The sequence below is a fragment of the Scomber japonicus genome, chromosome 8 (genome assembly GCF_027409825.1).
Source record: "Scomber japonicus isolate fScoJap1 chromosome 8, fScoJap1.pri, whole genome shotgun sequence".
In the NCBI taxonomy this organism is placed as follows: Eukaryota; Metazoa; Chordata; class Actinopteri; order Scombriformes; family Scombridae; genus Scomber; species Scomber japonicus.
The window spans coordinates 28,730,471-28,750,258 of NC_070585.1; the positions used below are offsets into that span (position 1 = coordinate 28,730,471).

The 19,788-nt window shown below is 38.9% G+C and overlaps 1 protein-coding gene across 2 annotated transcripts in view; it reads right to left on the bottom strand.

Moving 5' to 3' along the window:
• Positions 1-5,609: 5,609 nt before the first annotated feature.
• Positions 5,610-19,788, bottom strand: part of LOC128362913 (complexin-1-like) — a 64,737-nt gene continuing 50,558 nt past the window's right edge. For both annotated transcript variants that reach the window (XM_053323777.1, XM_053323776.1), the window contains 2 exons: positions 12,576-12,751; positions 5,610-5,909 (listed from right to left, as the gene is read on the bottom strand). In XM_053323777.1, coding sequence (XP_053179752.1) covers positions 5,715-5,909; positions 12,576-12,751 — 371 coding nt within the window. In that variant the 3' untranslated portion in view covers positions 5,610-5,714. The remainder of the gene's footprint in view (positions 5,910-12,575; positions 12,752-19,788) is intronic.

The following is a 19,788-nucleotide window of genomic DNA, read 5'->3' on the forward strand; positions in this document are numbered from 1 at the left end:
TAGTAATTACATGTTGGACCATTCTGCAGACAAATCAGTAGCACAGCATGCAGAAGAGTAATATTTTAAAGGGATAGACATTTTGATACATGAAGTTCAGTTAAGTCATCACGGTTTGTAGTCTGTGAAAACAGTTGTGTAATGTCTCTGGTTGAAGTTTTACAAAATCTGAGAAACAGATCATCTTGAATATGTCATAGTGATGTCATGAGGGTTATGTCATTTTTATATGTTCAACAGAAAGCCTGTGTGAACAACTGCCGGTGTGGTGTTAGAAAGAGTGGTGTGGTGTTATCCGGCAGGTTATGTGTAACAAAAGATGCTATCATTGCATTATGGGAAGTGTAAGGTCGAGTGAGTGATAGTGAGAATATTTCTGTCTTTGCTGCATCAATTTGAATCTTGTTTTTTTAAATCTGTATCTCACAAGTCAGCTGGATGAATAGCTGAAGCACTTTTTCAAGTAGCATCGCAGAATGTTAGAGTGGGAAAGTTCAGGCTGTTGGATGAAGCTTTAAATCTTCAAGCTTGGAGACCAGGATGTCCTCTATCAGACCAACCATTGACATTAGCTTTTTGACAATGAACTTCTCCTACTTGTAGCCAAACTAACTAGTGGGTAGTTGTATCGCAGTACTTGCATTGCATTGGGATAATAAGATGTACAAAAATATTGTTCTTGGCAAGCCATAATGCATGTACTGTAAGTCTTTCTTCTATGATAAACAGGATTGAGCTTTATTTAAAGTTGCAGCTTTATTTGATGTTGTGGACCACCTTGTATAATTGCCAAGCTTGAACGTTAGAGTGAGTGATTTATTGTTTTTTCATTTGGGAAAAGGTAGGAGATATAAAGTATTTAATAATTAAATGTAACACCATGGTTAATACATCTAGTGGTGCCATGATACTAACAAGAACCTGTCTCTGGGATCGGGGTATCTCTGTTCAGAAACTGGCAGAGCATAAATCACTCAACATCTGCTCTGTGAAATATTTGGTTCCCCTTGGTGCTCTGCAAACCGCATGCACTTTTTGAGGAAGCGCCAAAAGATACCACCTACATGTCTAACATATCAGGCAGAAAGGGAGGTTAAAGTACTCATTTATCTACCATCTCACCCATGAAATAATCTTTATTCCTACATAAAAGACAACTTGTGTCTTTTTATAAAAACACAGCTGCACTGCAGATGAGATTGGCATGGCAGCTAACCTTTAAAAGTGAAATTTACTTACGTTTAAATGGAGGGTAAATAATGCTGCAACGGGGTGCCAGCAACCTTTTGACAAACCTCTTTAAGCATACCAACCAAAACTCTGACAAGCAATATACCGGAAAATGTCAAAGCATCACACTCAGTTAATTTTGTTTCAACGCCTGCCTCCTTTTTGCGCTGGAATTAAACCGAACACATTGCTCCATTATCTTTTCAGAGGATTCGTTTGATTTAAAAGATTTTTCCGATACCCATATCACAGACCCACGTATGGCAAACAGACTGCTGTGATAGAGATGCTATTTGCATCCCTTTGATGTCCCTGCGGTGTGCTCACCGTGACACGGTCACAAGTTAGGTCTGTGTTTTTGAAAAACCTCTCCAATCACGATTTGAACGACACATTGCATTCTGTTTACAGCCCTTTTCGCTTTTATTGAATAGATGTTGAAATTCCTTCGGAGAGGAAAAAAGTAAAAAGTAATAAAAGAAAATAAAAAAAATAAAAAATGCACAACAGCCATGTTGAGATGAAAAACAAGATTGACTGACAGAAACAGTAACATGTGATATACATTTAAGGTCTTTGCACATACTTCCTTAACGAATGCCATGCAATGAGGATATGATCCATGACTGCAGGTCACGTCTCAGTCTCACAAGTCAGGGTCGATCTTGCCTCCCAAACCAGATAAACACTGTACTTCTCTACCACTGCTTCCATATATATATATATCTATTCACGAGATCTTATTTTATCTTAATTTACACAGAGGGAGCAGTAGCCAAAGACTGCTGCAGAACTACTTGAATGCAGAAACACAAGACGATGAAAAATTATATGAAATCACTTTATTCTCAGAGTGTGCGGTGATTCCATTTTTGCAGGAAAGTTACAGACTGAAATATCTGTCTAAAATGGCATGCAGTGAGGCTAACAGGTGGAGCTTTGAAACACAGAGAGGACACAAAACGATTATATCAACAACCTTGCCTACATCGCACACCATAAGCATGCATACATTTTTGTCAGCAAATAGGGAGAGAGAGTAGGGGAGGAGAAGGAGAGAAAAGGAGGGAGAAGGGTGAGAAGATTTCGTACAAAAGAATGCAACAAATCAACATGTTTTTAGTTTTTTTTTGTTTTATCTTCTTCAAAAATTACCAATCACCAGAGGACAGAAACAGGACTGGCCACAGACGAGAAAGTAAAAATACTGCACCATTGTAAGCATCTTCTCAACACATACAGAACAGAGAAAGACAGATGCAAGAAGACAGAAACATTAGACAGTTACATTCAAGTCACATCACAGGAGTTATTATTTTTAAGTGGCATATTTTTCTTGACAGTTTTCTTTTTAGTCATATTAATGGTTGTATGAGCGGCACAAATGACTGACTTCCAAAAATGAACACTGAAGTGGACGCGGTGTCTACTGGACGACAAAATATTGATTACGCATGACTTTGGGCAGTTTGTTTGGGCAGTGATCTATAAGCCATTTGCAGCGCAATCAATCAGCATTTACAAGATGATGAGAAATGGTTATATGATGGTGTTTGGATGAGATGGTTAATGGTGATCTGATATCAGAGCCGCACCAGTTTGGGAAAAGACTCACTGGCGGTCTGAAGAAGTCCACACACTGAAGTGTTTGTTGCTTGGAAAGTCCTATACAGTGTTGACTGGGCAGTAATTGTAGCTGTCTAGATTATCCTTGGGCCAAACAAGAGATATGTCATTCATAAATAAAAATTTCCGTGGGATTGCAAGGCCCCTAGCCATGGAATCGTTCAGTTTGTTGTTAGCTGAGAAGGCTAATTATGCTAATTGAAGGCTAGTTATGGTAAAAAAAATCTAAACTTCAACTAAAACTTAAAGCTAGAATACCTGAGAATTTCAAATAAACAAAATATGCTGTAAAAGAAATAAAGAATGAAACCTCTTGTCTAAGTCGACTACTACCAGCACTATTCTTTGGTTCGATTGGATAACTGAACTCGTTATAATGGTTGTGAGTGTTTGTTGATGCATGGTGTCCTAACGGCGAATAGCTATCGGTCGCTAAACTATCTGCTAACACTCTGAACAGAGGCCGGCGAAGGCAGTTTACAAGTACAGTAAAATCACAAGGAAGTTCAATAAATGTGCTCTACAGGCGACTTTACCACACTGTGCCCTTTTTGAATGATTTTTAAATATATTGTAATCACCATTATCACTAAGCGCCGATAGAAAGCTAGATTTCCCTCGTCTATGCCACAGCACAGGAATGCACGATTTCGGAATTAGTGTTTATCTGGTGTTTAGCTAGCTCAATAAAAACAGTGACAATGTGGCAAAAAGCTGTTTCAGAAAACCTTAATTTTGCGCCTACAGCTACTGTGTGCATGTGGATCACAAAAAACATTTTCTATCAAAGTTTACCACACGATTCATCACTTTAAAACTGGTCACTTGCTATAATTGCACATTTATGCTTTCCCTTAGACTTCACGTGGGATTTTTTTTTTTTTCTGTACATGGCAGATAAAATAACTCGCAGTCATGTCATGAATCATCGTGTATAGGAGATTCATTCTAGCATATATTTTTCTGGGTTATAACAACATCAGCATTACATTTGTGACATAATAATCTGTAGGCTAAGCGAAGGCATTAACTGAGGCCTACATATCGAAGGTTGTGTGTTACCAGCACAAGTCCGGTGGAATGTCTGAAATATCTGGAATGTATTAACAAGACACTGTGGAATGAAGGAGAAATAAAAAACAAGGCATATGGAGAAGAATTGGACTTTTATCCTCGTCTGACCGCCTCTATAATTGTGCCATTTTAGTAATTTGCCCGCAGGACAGACTGAACTCTGCAGAGCAGGTAACCATTTGCTGTTGCACAGTCATGGAGCTGTCATGCAGGGTTGTCAGGGCTTTTAAAAAAAAACAAAAAAAATCCCTCATTATTTCAGCACATTTCTCTGCATGTGTTGCTCGTCTTTCAACACCTGCTGACTGATTTACATTTCGGTTTGTGACTCTGAACACAAATCCTGGTTGTATTCATCATTCTGTAACATGTGACTGGACTTTTTTTTTTATGACACAAAACAAATCCCACCTTCCCCCCTTTTTCTCTTGTTTAATCAAATATGTCTGACCTACAAAGGCTTCACTGTCACTATGCAGACACATCCTGCGTCTTTAACATCGACTAACACATTAAGGAGTAAGTTTAAACACACAACAATGAAGATTGTCTGTTATTGCTGATTTGGGACTTCACATCGGTTAAACCAACGGATACAGGACAACTTCATTTCAAACAATATATTGCACTATTGTCACTGTCTGTTCACATATAGTGTGTTCACAACATCATTTTGTTTGTGAAACTTCTTTTTCTTTTATACAAAAAAAATGGTGGAAATGTTAAAAAAATCAAAATCAAAATAAACTAGTATGGCCTTGACTTTATATGTCCTATTGCAAAAGCAGAGCGGACATTACAACTCAATGTTTAAACCACAAACATGTATAGCAAGTGAATTTATAATAAGAATTTGTGTTGAGACAAACTTCATGTATGGAGAACATTTACGGTTTTCCCCATGGAAGAACATTTTAGACACAAAGTCAATCGTCGCCTACTGTACATGTTGGACAAAGATGTCGATTAAATAAAAATGGAAAACCAGTTATTGCCTCAAATATCGATGTATTTTGCTTCATCATAACAAATGAAATGGTATCCATATGTGTACTTCACTTCACAAAAGTTTACTGCATGCATAAAAGAACAAAAATTAATCAGAACAATTACGTCTCATTTCAAATTAATTCCTTCACTTCCTGGTTTACAAAGTGCTGTTTTGACTTCACCAGTGCTCATTTTACATATTGACAGTAAACCAATGAGAACATGAGGGACAGTTTATGGGGTGAATCCTCACAACGGAGAACCGATAAAAACTTAAGTATTTATATACACTGTATGTATCAAATATTAGCAAGAACATAAAAGGAAAAAATTCAATCAAATTTTGATATGATTTGGATAATTTCTTAAAAGTTAAAAATATGGCTTTTACTCTTAGTCATCTTGTTATATGTCATATTTCACTCATATATAATTCTCTTTTTGTATAACCCGAGGCTATTTACAAACAAAAAAAGGGTGGATGATGGGTGATATCTGGTCTTATTGTGCTGGACATTTTAAAAACATGGCATCAAATTTACCTTGAAGTAAAAGATACTGGATCAGTGCAGGTGTTAAGTACCACCATCAGAGATCAGTTATGTTTTTAAATCAAGGATAAAATCATGGCATGTTAAATCCAGGACACTTAGAAGTTGAGTTTGCGGGGTGAAGAGGTGAAGAAAAGGTGAAACTGCAGGTTTGGGGCGGGGTGGGGGGGCAGGGTGATACGGTTTTTAGTCTTGGTTAGATGAGCGTTGTAAGAAGTTAACCAAATTTCACCCAAAACACTGTTACTTTTTATTGAACATATCCATGAGCGGAGCCGGGATGAATTTCATGACCGTATCCACGATGCTCTCCTCTTCTTCCTCGTCGCCGCAGCCGGTGGGAACGGCCTTTTTCGGACGGGTGAGGCTGCCCTCGGAGGCCTGCTCCATAGCAGCCGCTGCCTCGGCTTCTTTCTCCTCCTTCTTCTTGATGCCGTACTACACAGGAAAGAAAAGATAAACACGTTTAGCCCCATTTAGAATATATATTTTTATTAAAGATGAAAAAAATCTGAGTAGTGACAGGTGCGTCGGATGAATGTGCAACCAAAAATGAAAAAGGCTCCCGCACACTCTCACTCATTGATATAGTTTTATTGAGTCCCCAGGCGGGGAGTTCTGGTCCTCTGAAATGAGGCCAACGCGGAAGTAACTTAGAGCTGCATTCTATCAAAAGGCCACCAGGGGGCGACCGTTTTGGGGTCAAAAGGACTTCCGTCTCTATACAAGTGAATGGAGAATTCACCAACTTCTCACTTGATTTCTAACCTCAGTAAACGTTTTCAAAATGTGTTTATGGTCTCAATCGCTAGTTTAAAGCCTTCTTCAATGCAGTATGATGTTCATTTGTGAAATTTTGCCCTCCCTGATTTTACATTTGACGATAAAGCAGGGTATGCATTAGGGCGTGGCTACGTCCTGATTGACAGGTTGATTGACCAATGTCCTCGAGATCCAGCCCTCGCAACCGTAGCAGTACGGTACAGTACATGTTACAGTATATAAATTGAATCTCTCTTCTTAATTCAAATGGAAACAGGAAGCCTCGTCCCCACTCACAGCTCGACTGAAGGAATTTGTGCGACTGACTTCAAAATGTGGCAGTTTTTACTCTAAAGATAGAGATGAGCGAGGCGTGACATAATCATTTCGTGCATTTGAGGTAAATTGGTTGAAAATGATTAGTACTCTGGCAAAGTAATTCAGATTTCTTCATTTGCATGAATTAGCTTCAGGCTGCTCCCTCATGAAGTCAGTGTAGCTTTTTGGATCCTGAACAGCATTGTGCATGTGTGTTTTTTTTTAATGAGTGCACATGGGTGTTTGCATATGTGAAACTCATTGCTCTGGCATGCGGAAATGAAGCTTTAACAGCTGCCGGCCTTAATTTGACCTCCCAGGATATTTTCTATTCAAATTACAAGCAGAGGCACTCGGCAGGTGTGCTGGACAACGCTAACAATTAGCTTTTTAAAACCCTGTGGCTGAACACAACTATTACAGTAAATCACGAGTATGTTTAAAGGAGGGAAAAAAGGTTAATTTGAAGCAATTTGGTAAACAAAACCAGCTTTTTAATAAGTTTAAGAAGGGATTTAACTCTAACAATGCTGTACAAGTTTAGTCTAAAATTCAGAAATATGAATGATTACTTGCTTCCTTCCTTCATTGACGATATATCACTAAGTAACTTTCTCAAAACAGATAATAAAGCATCTTTTTCCTGTTAGGACATAACCAGTGTTTCAATTTTGGGTCATGTGACGACAACTGACCCATCTCCATGACAACTCTGCAAACTCTGATGGAGTTTAAAGCTCATATTTTGTCATAATATTATATCCAAGGTCCAAATTAACTTACATGCTCAACATTAATCAAATAATAAATCTATACTACTGTAATTTAATCTGCTGTGTTATATATTCTTTAGACTCTTCGGCTGCTCATCAAATGGATAAACTTGAAAAAATGAGCTGTCAAGTTTGAGCTGTGATAGTTTTACACTTTAAATGTCATAGCTTTTGATTATTAACTACTACTACTATTACCAATAACTTTGATTTTTATAGTAATATCAATTGTTTTTCACCCTACATGTAATAATTCAGTTGAAACTTCTAAAGGTTAATATCTTACTTTTTATTCTGCTGTTTTTACTCTTATTATATTTTAGCTTAATTTAATGTCAAATTAAACACTATTAATCTTATTTAAATATGTTTTTATTTAAACACATGTTGCTTTTATATTCTTTCCTGATGCATTTTATGTTTTATGTTAATCACTTTGAAATGCTTGTTGTTGAAAAGTGCTATACAAATAAATTTGCCTTGCCTTCTATCAAAATCATAGAAGATCCATTTATATAAAGTCATTAAGTCAGTTGGATGCACAAAGACTGTGTATCTAGAAAATGGCTCCTATGTTTGTTTTTTAGGGGAACTATTTAAGGTTAACACAATTATTTTTCAATTAAAATACTTGAATTTTTATAGTAATATCAATAGTTTTTCACCCTACATGTAATAATTAAATTGAAACTCCTCAAAGACTGATTTATATTTCAGAACCATAGAAAAACCATTTAAGTCAGTTGGATCCACAAAGGTGGTTCTTATGTTTAGTTAATTGATGGTTAAGACTTTATTTTATAGTACGTTGTTGTTGTTTTAAGTTAAAAGAAACTGTCTCTAGTTAATGAAAAGCTTGATATTTTGGAGATACAAGGCAGCAACAACAACTTGGAAGAAACGAGCCTGGACAAGCAAACACAATTTCCCACTAATGCTCCGTGTCAGTCTGAATGCTGCATCTCTGATTGAACTTGAAGCTTTTATGAATCTAAACAGATTGAAAGCGGATGATATTAGTTCCAACTTCAAGACAATTTCAAAAAAACAATATCTTGTTAGCCTTTGTTGTGACGTAACAGCTCTGTATCTCTGTAAGGACATTTTGTGCATTTGTGGTCAGAGTTTGAGATAAAAAAAAAAAAAAAAAAAAAAAATCAATAGAGCCGGACTGCGAGGAAAAAGGTTGCAGAGCACACAGGAAGCTCAACAGCCTGGGTGATGGTTAATCTTGAGGCAGAGATGCATAAAATGAGCTGGACTCCTCCGTGACCTTTAGCTGCTCTCTCAGGCTAAAGCTAATGTGATTCTGAAGCAATAGATATCTTAAAGGAAACCTACTAGTGTCCATTTCCGCTGTGAGATTGTGCACAGGAGAAGTGTGAGCATCTGTGTGTGTGTGTGTGTTTGTAGAGATTTGAACAGCTGGGTTTTAAAGAAAAAAGCCGAAAAATGCAAACACAACAGTTGTCAAGCTTTTGATATTGCTAAGAAACGGCTCTAAGGAAAGTCTTTGCTGTGTGAGTGACAGGAAAAAGACTTGAATATGTGTTCAAGATCTTTAACCCCTCCTGTTGTCCTTGAGTCAAGGAAGGAAGGGAGGGAGGAAGAAGGAAGGAAGGAAAGGAGGGAGGAAAGAAGGAAGGAAAGGAGGGAGGAAGGAGGAAGGAAAGGAGGGAGGAAAGGAGGGGGGAGGAAGAGGAAGGAAGGAAAGGAGGGAGGAAGGAGGAAGGAAAGGAGGGAGGGAGGAAGAAGGAAGGAAGGAAAGGAGGGAGGAAGGAGGGAGGGAGGAAGAAGGAAGGAGGGAGGAAGGAGGGAAGGAGGAAGAAGGAAGGAAGGAAAGGAGGGAGGAAGGAGGGAGGAAAGGAGGGAGGAAGGAGGAAGGAAAGGAAGGAAAGAAGGAAGGAGGGAGGAAAGAAAGAGAGAAGGAGGTAATGAAGGAAAGGAGGGAGGGAGGGAGAAAGAAAAGAAAGAGAGAAGGAGGTAAGGAAGGAAAGAAGGGAGGGAGGGAGGAAGGAAAGGAGGGAGGAAAGAAGGAAGGAGGGAGGAAAGAAAGAGAGAAGGAAGGAAGGAAAGAACGGAGGAAAGAAGGAACAGTCAAAACGGACGGGGTCAATTTGACCCGGGAGGACGACACAAGGGTTAAAATGAATACAAAATAAAGCGCTGTATATTTATAAAGGGAGACTATCAAGGGCTAATTCTTGAGTTTGACAGCTTCTCTAATTCTGCTCTAATAGTTTGCTCAACACTGGATTTTAAATATAATCCTGCTATTAGTTCGGCCTAATATCATCTCCACATAATCATACTCCAGTTGGCAAATTTAAACGTACAAATAAAACCAACTTAAAAACATTGACAGTGAAGAAGAAATGTAATCCTTCAGCAGCCTGATTGGCCAAACGTCAGGAAGCAGAAGTCTTAATTCAACACCTGAGAGATGTTTGTTCTTGACTCGATGACAGAAGAAAAGAAAAAAAAGAAGAGTGGCACGATTGGTTGATGGATTTCTCCTCCGCATCTCCTTCTGCTCCATTGTTTGTTCTTTGCTTTCCCTCCACGCTGCTCCTCTCTCATTCTCTCCTTGCAATCTGTCTCACTCAGTCTTTCTCTCACCCTCACCCTGTCTCTCTCTCTCTTTCTCACTCAGTCTCTCTCTCTCTCTCTCTCCTCTCTCGGTCTCTCTCTCTCTCTTTCTCTCTCTCTCTCACTCAGTCAGTCTCTCTCTCTCTCTCAGCCTCTCTCTCTCTCTTTCTCACTCAGCCTCTCTCTCTCTCTCTTTCTCACTCAGTCTCTCTCTCTCCCTTTCTCTCTCTCTCTCTCTCTCTCTCTCACACTCAGTCTCTCTCTCTCTGTCTCTCTCTCTCTGTGTGTCTCTCTCTCAGTCTCTCTCTCTCTCTTTCTCACTCAGTCTCTCTCTCTCCCTTTCTCTCTCTCTCTCCCTTTCTCTCTCTCTCTCTCTCTCTCACACTCAGTCTCTCTCTCTCTCTCTGTCTCTCTCTCTGTGTGTGTGTCTCTCTCTCTCTCTCTCTGTCTCTCTCTCTCTGTGTGTCTCTCTGTCTCTCTGTCTCTCTCTCTCTCTCTCTCTCTCTCCAGAGTAACAGAGGCCTCCATCACTTGAAGTGAAGACAGTCACGCTTAGTCAGCCTCCTCTCCACTCTCCATAATCAAACACTTTCCCAAAGATATGCTGTCGTATCGCTCTCTCTCCCTCATTTTTCTTCTTTCACAGTTGTTCCAAAAAAAAAAAAAAAAAAACTAAACTAAAAGGATTGCAGGGACTCGGTGGTGTGCGGAGATGATTCCCAAACTCCAGAGATAGTTTAACAAGGACAAACACATGGAAAAAGTCTTACACTCAACTTGAAAGCTTGCTTGAAAGAGTGTTGAAGTCAACGGCGTAATGAAACGTTAGCAGTGTCAAGAGCAATATTTCACCGCAAGCCGCAGACACTTTGATCATATATTAACATTTTATTACAGATTAATTAAATATTAAGTATTCATTCATCAAAGAAGAGATGGTCCTAGTGAGACAAAAAAAGAGGACGAGGACAGAAAATACTTTTGACACTTTGAATACTAAACTTCATCATCAAGGAGTTTTGTATCTATTAATAGAAGTGCACAAAGTATCCTCATGCTCATGAACCTGAAGCAGTCAGTTTAAAGCAAACTAAAAGCATAAGAGATACGAGAGAGGAGAGATCTAATCTAAGTAGTTCAGCTTTTTCTGAATAGAGCACACAATAGAAGAAACCCATTCTACTACCCATTATGGTTATATGCAGCTACTTTGCTCTGGCTACTGGTCCATGTGGTTTGGTCAAATTTAAAAGGGTTAAAATGTGAAAATAAACGTATGAATAACTTGCACATATTCTTTTTTTGTGGACCCATCGTCAAATTTCTGCTTTTAATCAATTTTGAGATAATATGTTAGAGGAAAAAGAGGCAAACATGTCTAAGTGGTCTAAAATGTTGCAAATGTCATTTCAAATGACATAAAACCAACAAATATACTAAAAATACATTTTAACAAACCTGATGCTGCTTTTAAGACATTTTTAAAGATATTTTGAATTGCTCATCTAGCCAACCCTTACTTGTCACTGACCCTCATACATAATGCTAATGTAATGAGTTCTCTATTAAACCAATCCTTCAATGATATTAACCAAATGATTTGATTTGCCCTAAAAATATCAATAATTCAATATAGTAATAATCAATCATACAACATAACAGTTTTTCTTCAGCAGGTTGTGGTTTGGTTTATCCATTCACACACATTCATACACTGATGCCAACCTGCTCATCAGATGATGACTAACATTCGCTCACACATTCATAGCCCTTTAGCGCAGCCATCAGGAGCAATTTAGGGTTAAGTATCTTGCCCAAGGACACATTAACATATGGACTGGAAGAGCCGGGAATCGAACCATTGACCTTCCGATTGATGGACGACCTGCTTTACCTCCTGAGCCACAGTTTGCATCCTGCCTCATGCTTCGTGTTAGCTTACATTTCAACTTATATTTGACCAAGACCATCAGACTTTATTAATAAAACAAGTATTTTGAGTTGCCTTAAAATTATCAATATAATAATACAACATACTGAGTTTCTTTAGCAGGATGAAGTTCTATTGTAGTGCTAGTTTTCAAGTGAAATTGAATTCCTCTCCATTGTACTGGAGTCCTGGCAGAAATCTCAGAGGTCATTTTGGTGCTATTGTAGTGGAAAACATTGACATTGAACATTTAATTAAAAAGTTTAAAGGCCCTGAAAACTTATTCGTTCAATGATCTTTTTTACTTTGACTAAAGTTATCCTACATTAACACAATATTTTCTACCAAACTTTCACTTGTGAGAGATTTCTGCTTTTTCTCTGTGCTCTTCTTCCTGCTTTGTGGTGGGCGGGGTTCACATTCTTACATCCACCAATCAGGTCTTTTAACAATACTTCTAAATTGGAAACAGTTTGCAGGTTGCTTAGCTACTGTCAACCAAATCCAACCCACACAGTCCTGATAAAGTAGATTAGCTGAGTTTATGAGAATCAATCAATACCTAAATATGTTTTTTTTAACTTGATTGATGAAGGTTGATCAATGTGCAGCATTAAAGGTTCAATATGGGAGGGAAGGAAAAATGGATTACCGTATTTCCTCAAATAGAGGCTCAGTTTACTCTAAATGGTTCAACAAGAGTTATGAATAGCTGTATCGGGTTATTTTTACCTTATCCCTGATGCCCTGTCGGATGTTTTCTCTCTCTGCTTCCATTTTTGCATATTTGGCCTTCCTCTCCTCCTCTTGTTGCCTCAGCGCCTCTTGCCTTTCTTCCTCTTTTTTCGCAGCATCGGGATCCTTCTCCTCCTCTCCACCAAGCATCTTGCCCATGTCTTTGGTGGCTCCTGTTATTGTTGACACACAGAGAGAGAAAGAGAGAGAGAGAGAGAGAGAGAGAGAAAAGTGATTAATGAAACAATATTAAGTCTTTTAATGAATGACATCGGCGATTAATAGTAATTAGACATAATGGATCTCAGTTATCTGCTGTTCTAAGTATTTGATGTGCATAGTGTCACATCTAAGATTTGGATAATTCAATAGCTTTGCATCGCTTTCACTGCTTTGTGTTTGAATGGACTGTCAGGCCGGTGAAAGAGCAGCTCAATCTGTCTTCCACTGAGCTAAAGACCAAAGTGTGTGACAACAGAGAGAACAAGAGGTGACCGCCATGAACAAGGGTTCGAGATAAAAGACAATACAATAAATTATTACCCATTCTCTTGATTGCCTTTGTGCTGCTCACTTTGGCCTTTTGATATTTTCGATAAAAATTACATCCTCATGCAAAGCTGCCACTTGGTCCAAAGGTCAGGACCTTGGAACAAAAGGCTTGGTGATGTTGAAAGGACCGTAATAAACACACAGTCAGATGGTTTCTGCCACTGATCTTCCATCTGTACTGGTTAGATATGCCTAGCAGGAGATCAATCATTTTTCTTAATGTTAATAACATAGAAGCTTTTGTCTGGATGCGTTGACTTTTGTGTTCCTCATTAGATCACTTGCTATCTGCTACAGTCCAGACTTACTTGCTCTGATTAATATCTTAAATGTCAATGTGAAGCTTTTTGTTGATGATGATTGCAAGCCAAAAAGTCAATTTGATTACGTTTTCTGCTTGATGAAAACCTTGAGGCACCAACAAAGACAGATATTCCTTCATAGTACATTTTTGGAGCCTTCATTTTGCATTGTCATTCCTTGTGTTATAATTATCAACACTTTTTCACAAGTGCTATGCTTAAAAATCAGTCACAAAGCAAAGACAGAAGTCCTATCAGACAATCCTTCAAAACAAAGATATGATCAAATTGAAGGTTGATTTCTTATCTTTATCTTTATATAGTCTTCATTTGTGTGTTAAAAATCTTATTGGAAATGCAAATCAGACAAATATAATTAAAGTACAACCCCAGTATTCTCATTTATGCTTGTTATACACCACACCTTAAGAGCTTTACTTCATCTTGCTTCAAATACTACATAGCCTTCTGTCATGTTGTTAACAAAACATATTCTCATTAAACTCTGAGCAGCAGGAACATTTTAACTGGTAAGTAAAACCCATAAAATAAAAATGAAGTGCTGGTGTTATCCTTTAAATCAATGCTTCACTAGACCTCCTGTATATTTTGAGTTATCCTGAGGTTTAAATCAGGAAGTTGCACATACTAACGTTAAGTGTCAGCATGCATGTTGTGAGCAGCTCCTGCAGTGCTGTTGCACTTTGCTTTTACACAGGACCTTGGCAGTGTGTTCTCACTCCAGAGGCATTAGCTCTTCTTTCCAGCTCAATGGCTGGAAACGAGCCAGCGTGCTAACAGTGGCCTCACGAACCCTGAACCCATGATTCTCTGCTCACTTCCAGCTCAAAGGAAGGAAATTGATTTTAATGAGAATTGGACCTCCTGGACTCCACCAGGCATATTTTGATATGACCCTAGCTTCTTCCTTTCACTATTTTCTACTCTGTGCCTGCGCTGTAGTTTGTGCTCGGATGCTACGCAGCGCCTCACAGGCTGTCTGGAGGAAAAAACTCAAAGACACAGCCATCTGCTTCAGTCGTGAAATTGATGAGACAGTGGTGACCTTGAGGTTCCTGGCTGCGGTCCGAACTCGCCGTGTGGACGAACCAGGACAAGCCCAGGTCCTTAGTCATACGGAGCAGGGTGACTGCTAATTAATAAACAGCCATGTTGATGTTGTCATGTTTTTTTTTTTACTGAACTCTTTTGAAATACACATCAGCTGCTGTGTTGATGTGTGTTGGCACCACATTAATTATCTTGAAGCTTTAGTTAAGTTCTTATTAAATGTAACTTAAAGTGTATTATTGGTATGCTGTTAGGAGTCTATTCTGTCCTTTCTCTATTCCCTATTCTTAGGACTAGCACAGAGGGTTTAGGTCTTTGTAAATAATCTGTTTGTATGCCTTTGTAAAGCAGAACCGTGGAGTTGCTTTCTTGTTGTAACGCTAATCAGAATATGTCTCAAAGATTCTTTCTGCTTCTCTGTACTTCGCTCTGGGCCACAGTAGAAATGCTGAATATGACTTTAAACTTTCTCTCTGACTTTGTTGCTTGTGGCTTGAGGGGATTTCTCAAATCTTGTATGTGTACTGATCTTTACAAAAGCTAAACTTGTCTCTAAGGGGGGAATAGCTCTCACCACTTCAGGGATAATAATTTTTTTTTCTTTTTTTTCTTTGGCCAAGCTGAACAGAGGAACGTTTGAAATTAAAACTTTTTGAACTTTAAAGTCTGCAATTACAAATTAAAAAATAGAGCGTCACACTCGAGACATTGTTTGAGCTTAGCCTTTATTAGATATATCTAATGAAATATGTATTCCTACAATCCTGCAATCATGACCTTTTCACACCTTCTCATTAGCACTGCCACTACCACTGAAATGTCATTAATGCTTGCAAAGCCAAGGTTATTGCATTTCAGTGTGGATATAATGTATTTTTACTCTTATTATAACTTAATTTGAGAACTTGACAAATAAAATATGATATAAGTCATGATAAGTAAAGGATGGAACAGACTTTTTTATGTCTTTAACCTACCAAATGTGTCACTACATAAGTACATCCTGATTCATAAATGTCCCTGGTCCAGTGTGAAAGCCACGTCTACTTCACATCTTTGGTTAAATTTGGTATTTCCTGTTTGAAATCAGATAATCAGATACATAACATATCTATAAACTACTGAAGATGATTTTCCTGTTGTAATTTTCTCTCTCATATTCCACATGTTGCAGTCTCTCTCCCAAAAAACCTCCACATGACTAATCTCGATGCTCAAGGCTAATTAGCTCGTCTGATTGTGACAAAGTTACTGTGCAGCAGCGTGAGACAGTTGTCGTTCCCAAAAGTCATCAAACGCTGCCAGCTGTGGAGCCTGGCAACGCTAAGCACAATGAGAAAAGCTCAGGAGGAAAAGCTGAGATGCTCGGCTTCAGTAAGAAAAACACTGAAACAAAAGTTCTTAATTAGAAAACACAATAAATAACTTAGCTCAAACTACAATGTCAATGTTTTAGAGCTGAACAAAACCACTTAAAGCGGTAACCACAGAAAAGTTTTGTGGTAAAGCTTTAGATCAAAGAAACCACAGACTGGAATCTCTAACAATAGTTAAAGTTCAGAGACCTACCAAACCCGCTACAAACCATTCAACCATTAAATATCTCTGTTGGTACACCCGCAAGAAAAGACGGGAACGAGAGGAGTGTATGATATCACTAGCAACAGCTGTGGGGAACTCTATGGGTAACCCTGCATCTGTGAAATTGCAAAGACTCTGGATGAAAGACCACCAGATATATATTAGCTGGCTGTGAACACCTGAGTAAAACTGGTGACACTTGTTTTCAGTATGAAAGTAAAAATCAGTGACTGAAATCTAAGCAATGAATGATAGGACTGTAACACTTCCCTTATTCTGAGGGCAGGCACATAAATCTTACCCTCAATATATAATATATAGCATATAAAATGTACAATAATGTCACCTGGTTGGTCACTTGTTGCTTTGGGGTACTGTGTGAAAATATACCCCCCCCCTCTTAGACATTAGTGGTGGTGAAAGAGTTAGGAACAGCTTCACTTAAAACTTTGGGATTTTCTTTAAGTATATTTTTGGGGCTTTTTGCCTTTGATGTACAGGTTAGTAGAGAGAGAGAGACAGGAAATGGGAGGCAGGGGGGGGGGGGTAATGACATATGACATGCAGGATAGGACCACTCAGCACAGGATTCAAACCAGGGCCGCCTGCAGTGAGGACTATAGCCTCAACACATGGGACGGGTGCTCTACCCACTGAGCTAAACACCGCCACAAAACTTTGGGATTTTCAACCTGGATCCTGCTTCCCTGTCATTTTGTGCCTAAGTGACTAATGAGGACAACAAGTTTTTGAATTTGGTCCAGTATTAAGCAGGAGCGCTTCAATGAGCAGCTACCAGACGGACTGCAGTGCCCCATCAATATGTATGTCCACTAAAAGTGTTTGTTAATGCTACTAACAGGCTCAGATTGTAATTATAAGTGTCTAAACTCATTATAGAAAGGATCCCTAGAGAGAAATCAAACTTTTTCTTTACCTTTCCAGCCTGTTTGTTATTGTGTATAACTAAAGTGAGTTGAGTTGTTGCAGGAAGACAGTTAAATATTCAGCCATGACTTCTTCTGAAAATCTTTTAGATAACACAAAGCTACATTTTCTCTACTCCAACACAACAAAATCTTCCTGACATTCTTCTCTCCAAACACTCTCTCACTCACATTTCCACCGTTGTTTTCCTCCAACAACTCAACTCACGCTCAATAATTCACCGCAAGATTTCTCACTTAGACACAAAATGATGTGGATGATGGCTCGATGGATGGATGTGAGCAATTAACCTTTGTGTCGTACTCCCGGGTCAAATTGACCCCGTCTGTTTTGACTGTTCCTTCTTTCCTCCCTTTTTCTTTTCCTTTCTCCCTCCTCCCTTCCTTCCTTCCATCTGTCCTCCCTCCCTCCCTCCTTCTCTCTTTCCTTCCCTCCTTCCTTCCATTTCTTCCATCCTTCCTTCCCTCCTTCTTTCCTCTTTCCTCTTTCCTTCCTTCTTCCTTTCCTCTTTTCCTTTGTCCTTCCTCCCTCCCTCCTTCCCTCCTTTTCTTCCTTCTCTCCTTCCTTCTTCCTCCCTGCTTTCCTTCTTTCTTTCCTTCCTTCCTTGACTCGAGGACAACAGGAGGGTTAATGGATTTGGTTGAGGAAATGTAATGAAGAGGTGGATAAAGACAAGCATATTTTATTAAAAAAAAAGATAAATGACTGTGTTAAATCCTGTGGGCCTTTAAGCTGGCCTTGTTCTCAGGGCTTTAGTGGATGTAGTTGGCTCGCTGGACAGTGTGTTGGAGGAGCATTTCAACACAGCTACTTCTTTCAAAAGCCCCTCAAAGACTGTGCATGCAATGAACTTTTGGACTGCATGCTGTCAGTTCTTAAAGATTATATTCTAGAGGAAGTAACAAAATAAAGTGATAATCTTGCTATTGAGGCAGAGGAGATGACTGGCAATTCCACCCACTGCTTGTTCTATGGTACACTGACATCCATAACAACATCCAAGAGCGAATTCATCCCTCTTCTGAATGCAACCGCTGACACAATCGCCACAGCACTTTTGGAGAGGCTAAGCACTATCCTCCCTGAGGGACAAGAGAGAGGACTAATTAGCCAGGCCTATGACAGAACTGCCGCGTTGAAGGGAGCTGCAAGCTGGGGTTCATTGTAAGGTAAAGGATGTCAACGGAAGTGCACACTGTGTCCATTGCTATGCGAATCAATCGAACCTCATCGTGCAGAAGGCGATATCAAACATCGTCCAGGATCAGTGCTTTTTTTTCTCCAGACCTTTTTGTTGGATTTTCTGCATCCTTCTCACGCTCATTCAAGCAAACCACTGTGCTTGATGAACTGGTGCAAAATAGACTTCCTGTATCCTGAACAACTAGGTGGAACTTATACAGTCATGCTCTTAACACTGGCCTGGGGGCTTTGTGAGAAAACTGCAAGATGAGGATTTCTGCTTTTTCCTGGCGATGTTTCACAAGATCATGCCACAACGTCGACATGCTGTTTAACCTTCTGCAGAATGAGAACATCAACTCTGTCTACATCAAAGGAATCATCACCGACAGCAAGCAAACAATCAAGTAAGTAATTATTTACCATTGGCTGAGAAAATACTTATTATAAGAAAATGGACTGACCTAGCCACTAGTTCTCACATTATAGGGCAACTCATAAATACTTGTTTCGACATTTTATAGTTTAAACAGTGAGTAGGAAATCCAGTCAGGATGATAATGTAGATAAAGTAGTTTATTAAACACAGTACACAATGACAGACTCATATTATATGTCCTGTGGGTTAGATTATGAAACAGTAATTGTCAATGCTACCTTGTGTTTTGGTACTTGATTCCTTTCCAACAGATAAACAGATGACTCCAGGTCAAAGAGAACAACAGTGTTGGCTACAAAGGTGAGTGGTAACACAGAGACACTCAATTAAGTGTTTTAATTCATTTTATTATATATTATTCTGTAAATATGTGTTCACTGTCTGACTTCTTTCTGGCTTGAAAACTCAATCAAGTGATGAAGCTATTATTATTATTATCAAAATGGTTGCAGATTATGTTTTTGGATCGAACAATTGGTTAATCAATTTATATTGTTGCAGCTCTGGAGCACATTGATCATAAAATACTCTACACTATTCTTCCAGTCAATTGTTCAGTCGAGTTCAGATGCTGTGTAAGATTTCCAAGAAACATTCAATTAACCTATATAATGTGATGTTATGTGTAACTATAAGTATATTTTTAATGAGTTCAGTTTCAAATGGAAAGTTTCTGTTTGTGCAAGAAAGCCTCAAGTCTTTAATGTTGCTGTTAAATAAATACTGACTATTTCACCCTGGTATCTTGCAGTTTGTGTTAAACTGTGCTGCTACAGTCACGGACACTGACTGAATATAACACAGCTCCACCTATAGAACATTTTTCATCGGCTGACACTAGCTTAGCATGAAGACGAGTGGAAATCGAAAAGGATCAGGGAGAAGTTTAGAAGTTATGGATGGTCTGGTCATGCAGTGGATTTGACTCTGCAGAGCAACATAAAGACTGGCATTAGATTTGGAGAGAGCGAGTAAAACACATGAGAAGAGAGTGTCTGGAAGTAGCTGTGGCACTCTGTATTGGTATAGATGTAGCTCTGTCGGGTGTTGCAGAATAAGGACAAAATGTACAGATCTTAATTCCTACTGTGTGGGTGTGCATGCTGATGTGTGTCGCTGTGCTCCCGTCAGAGCA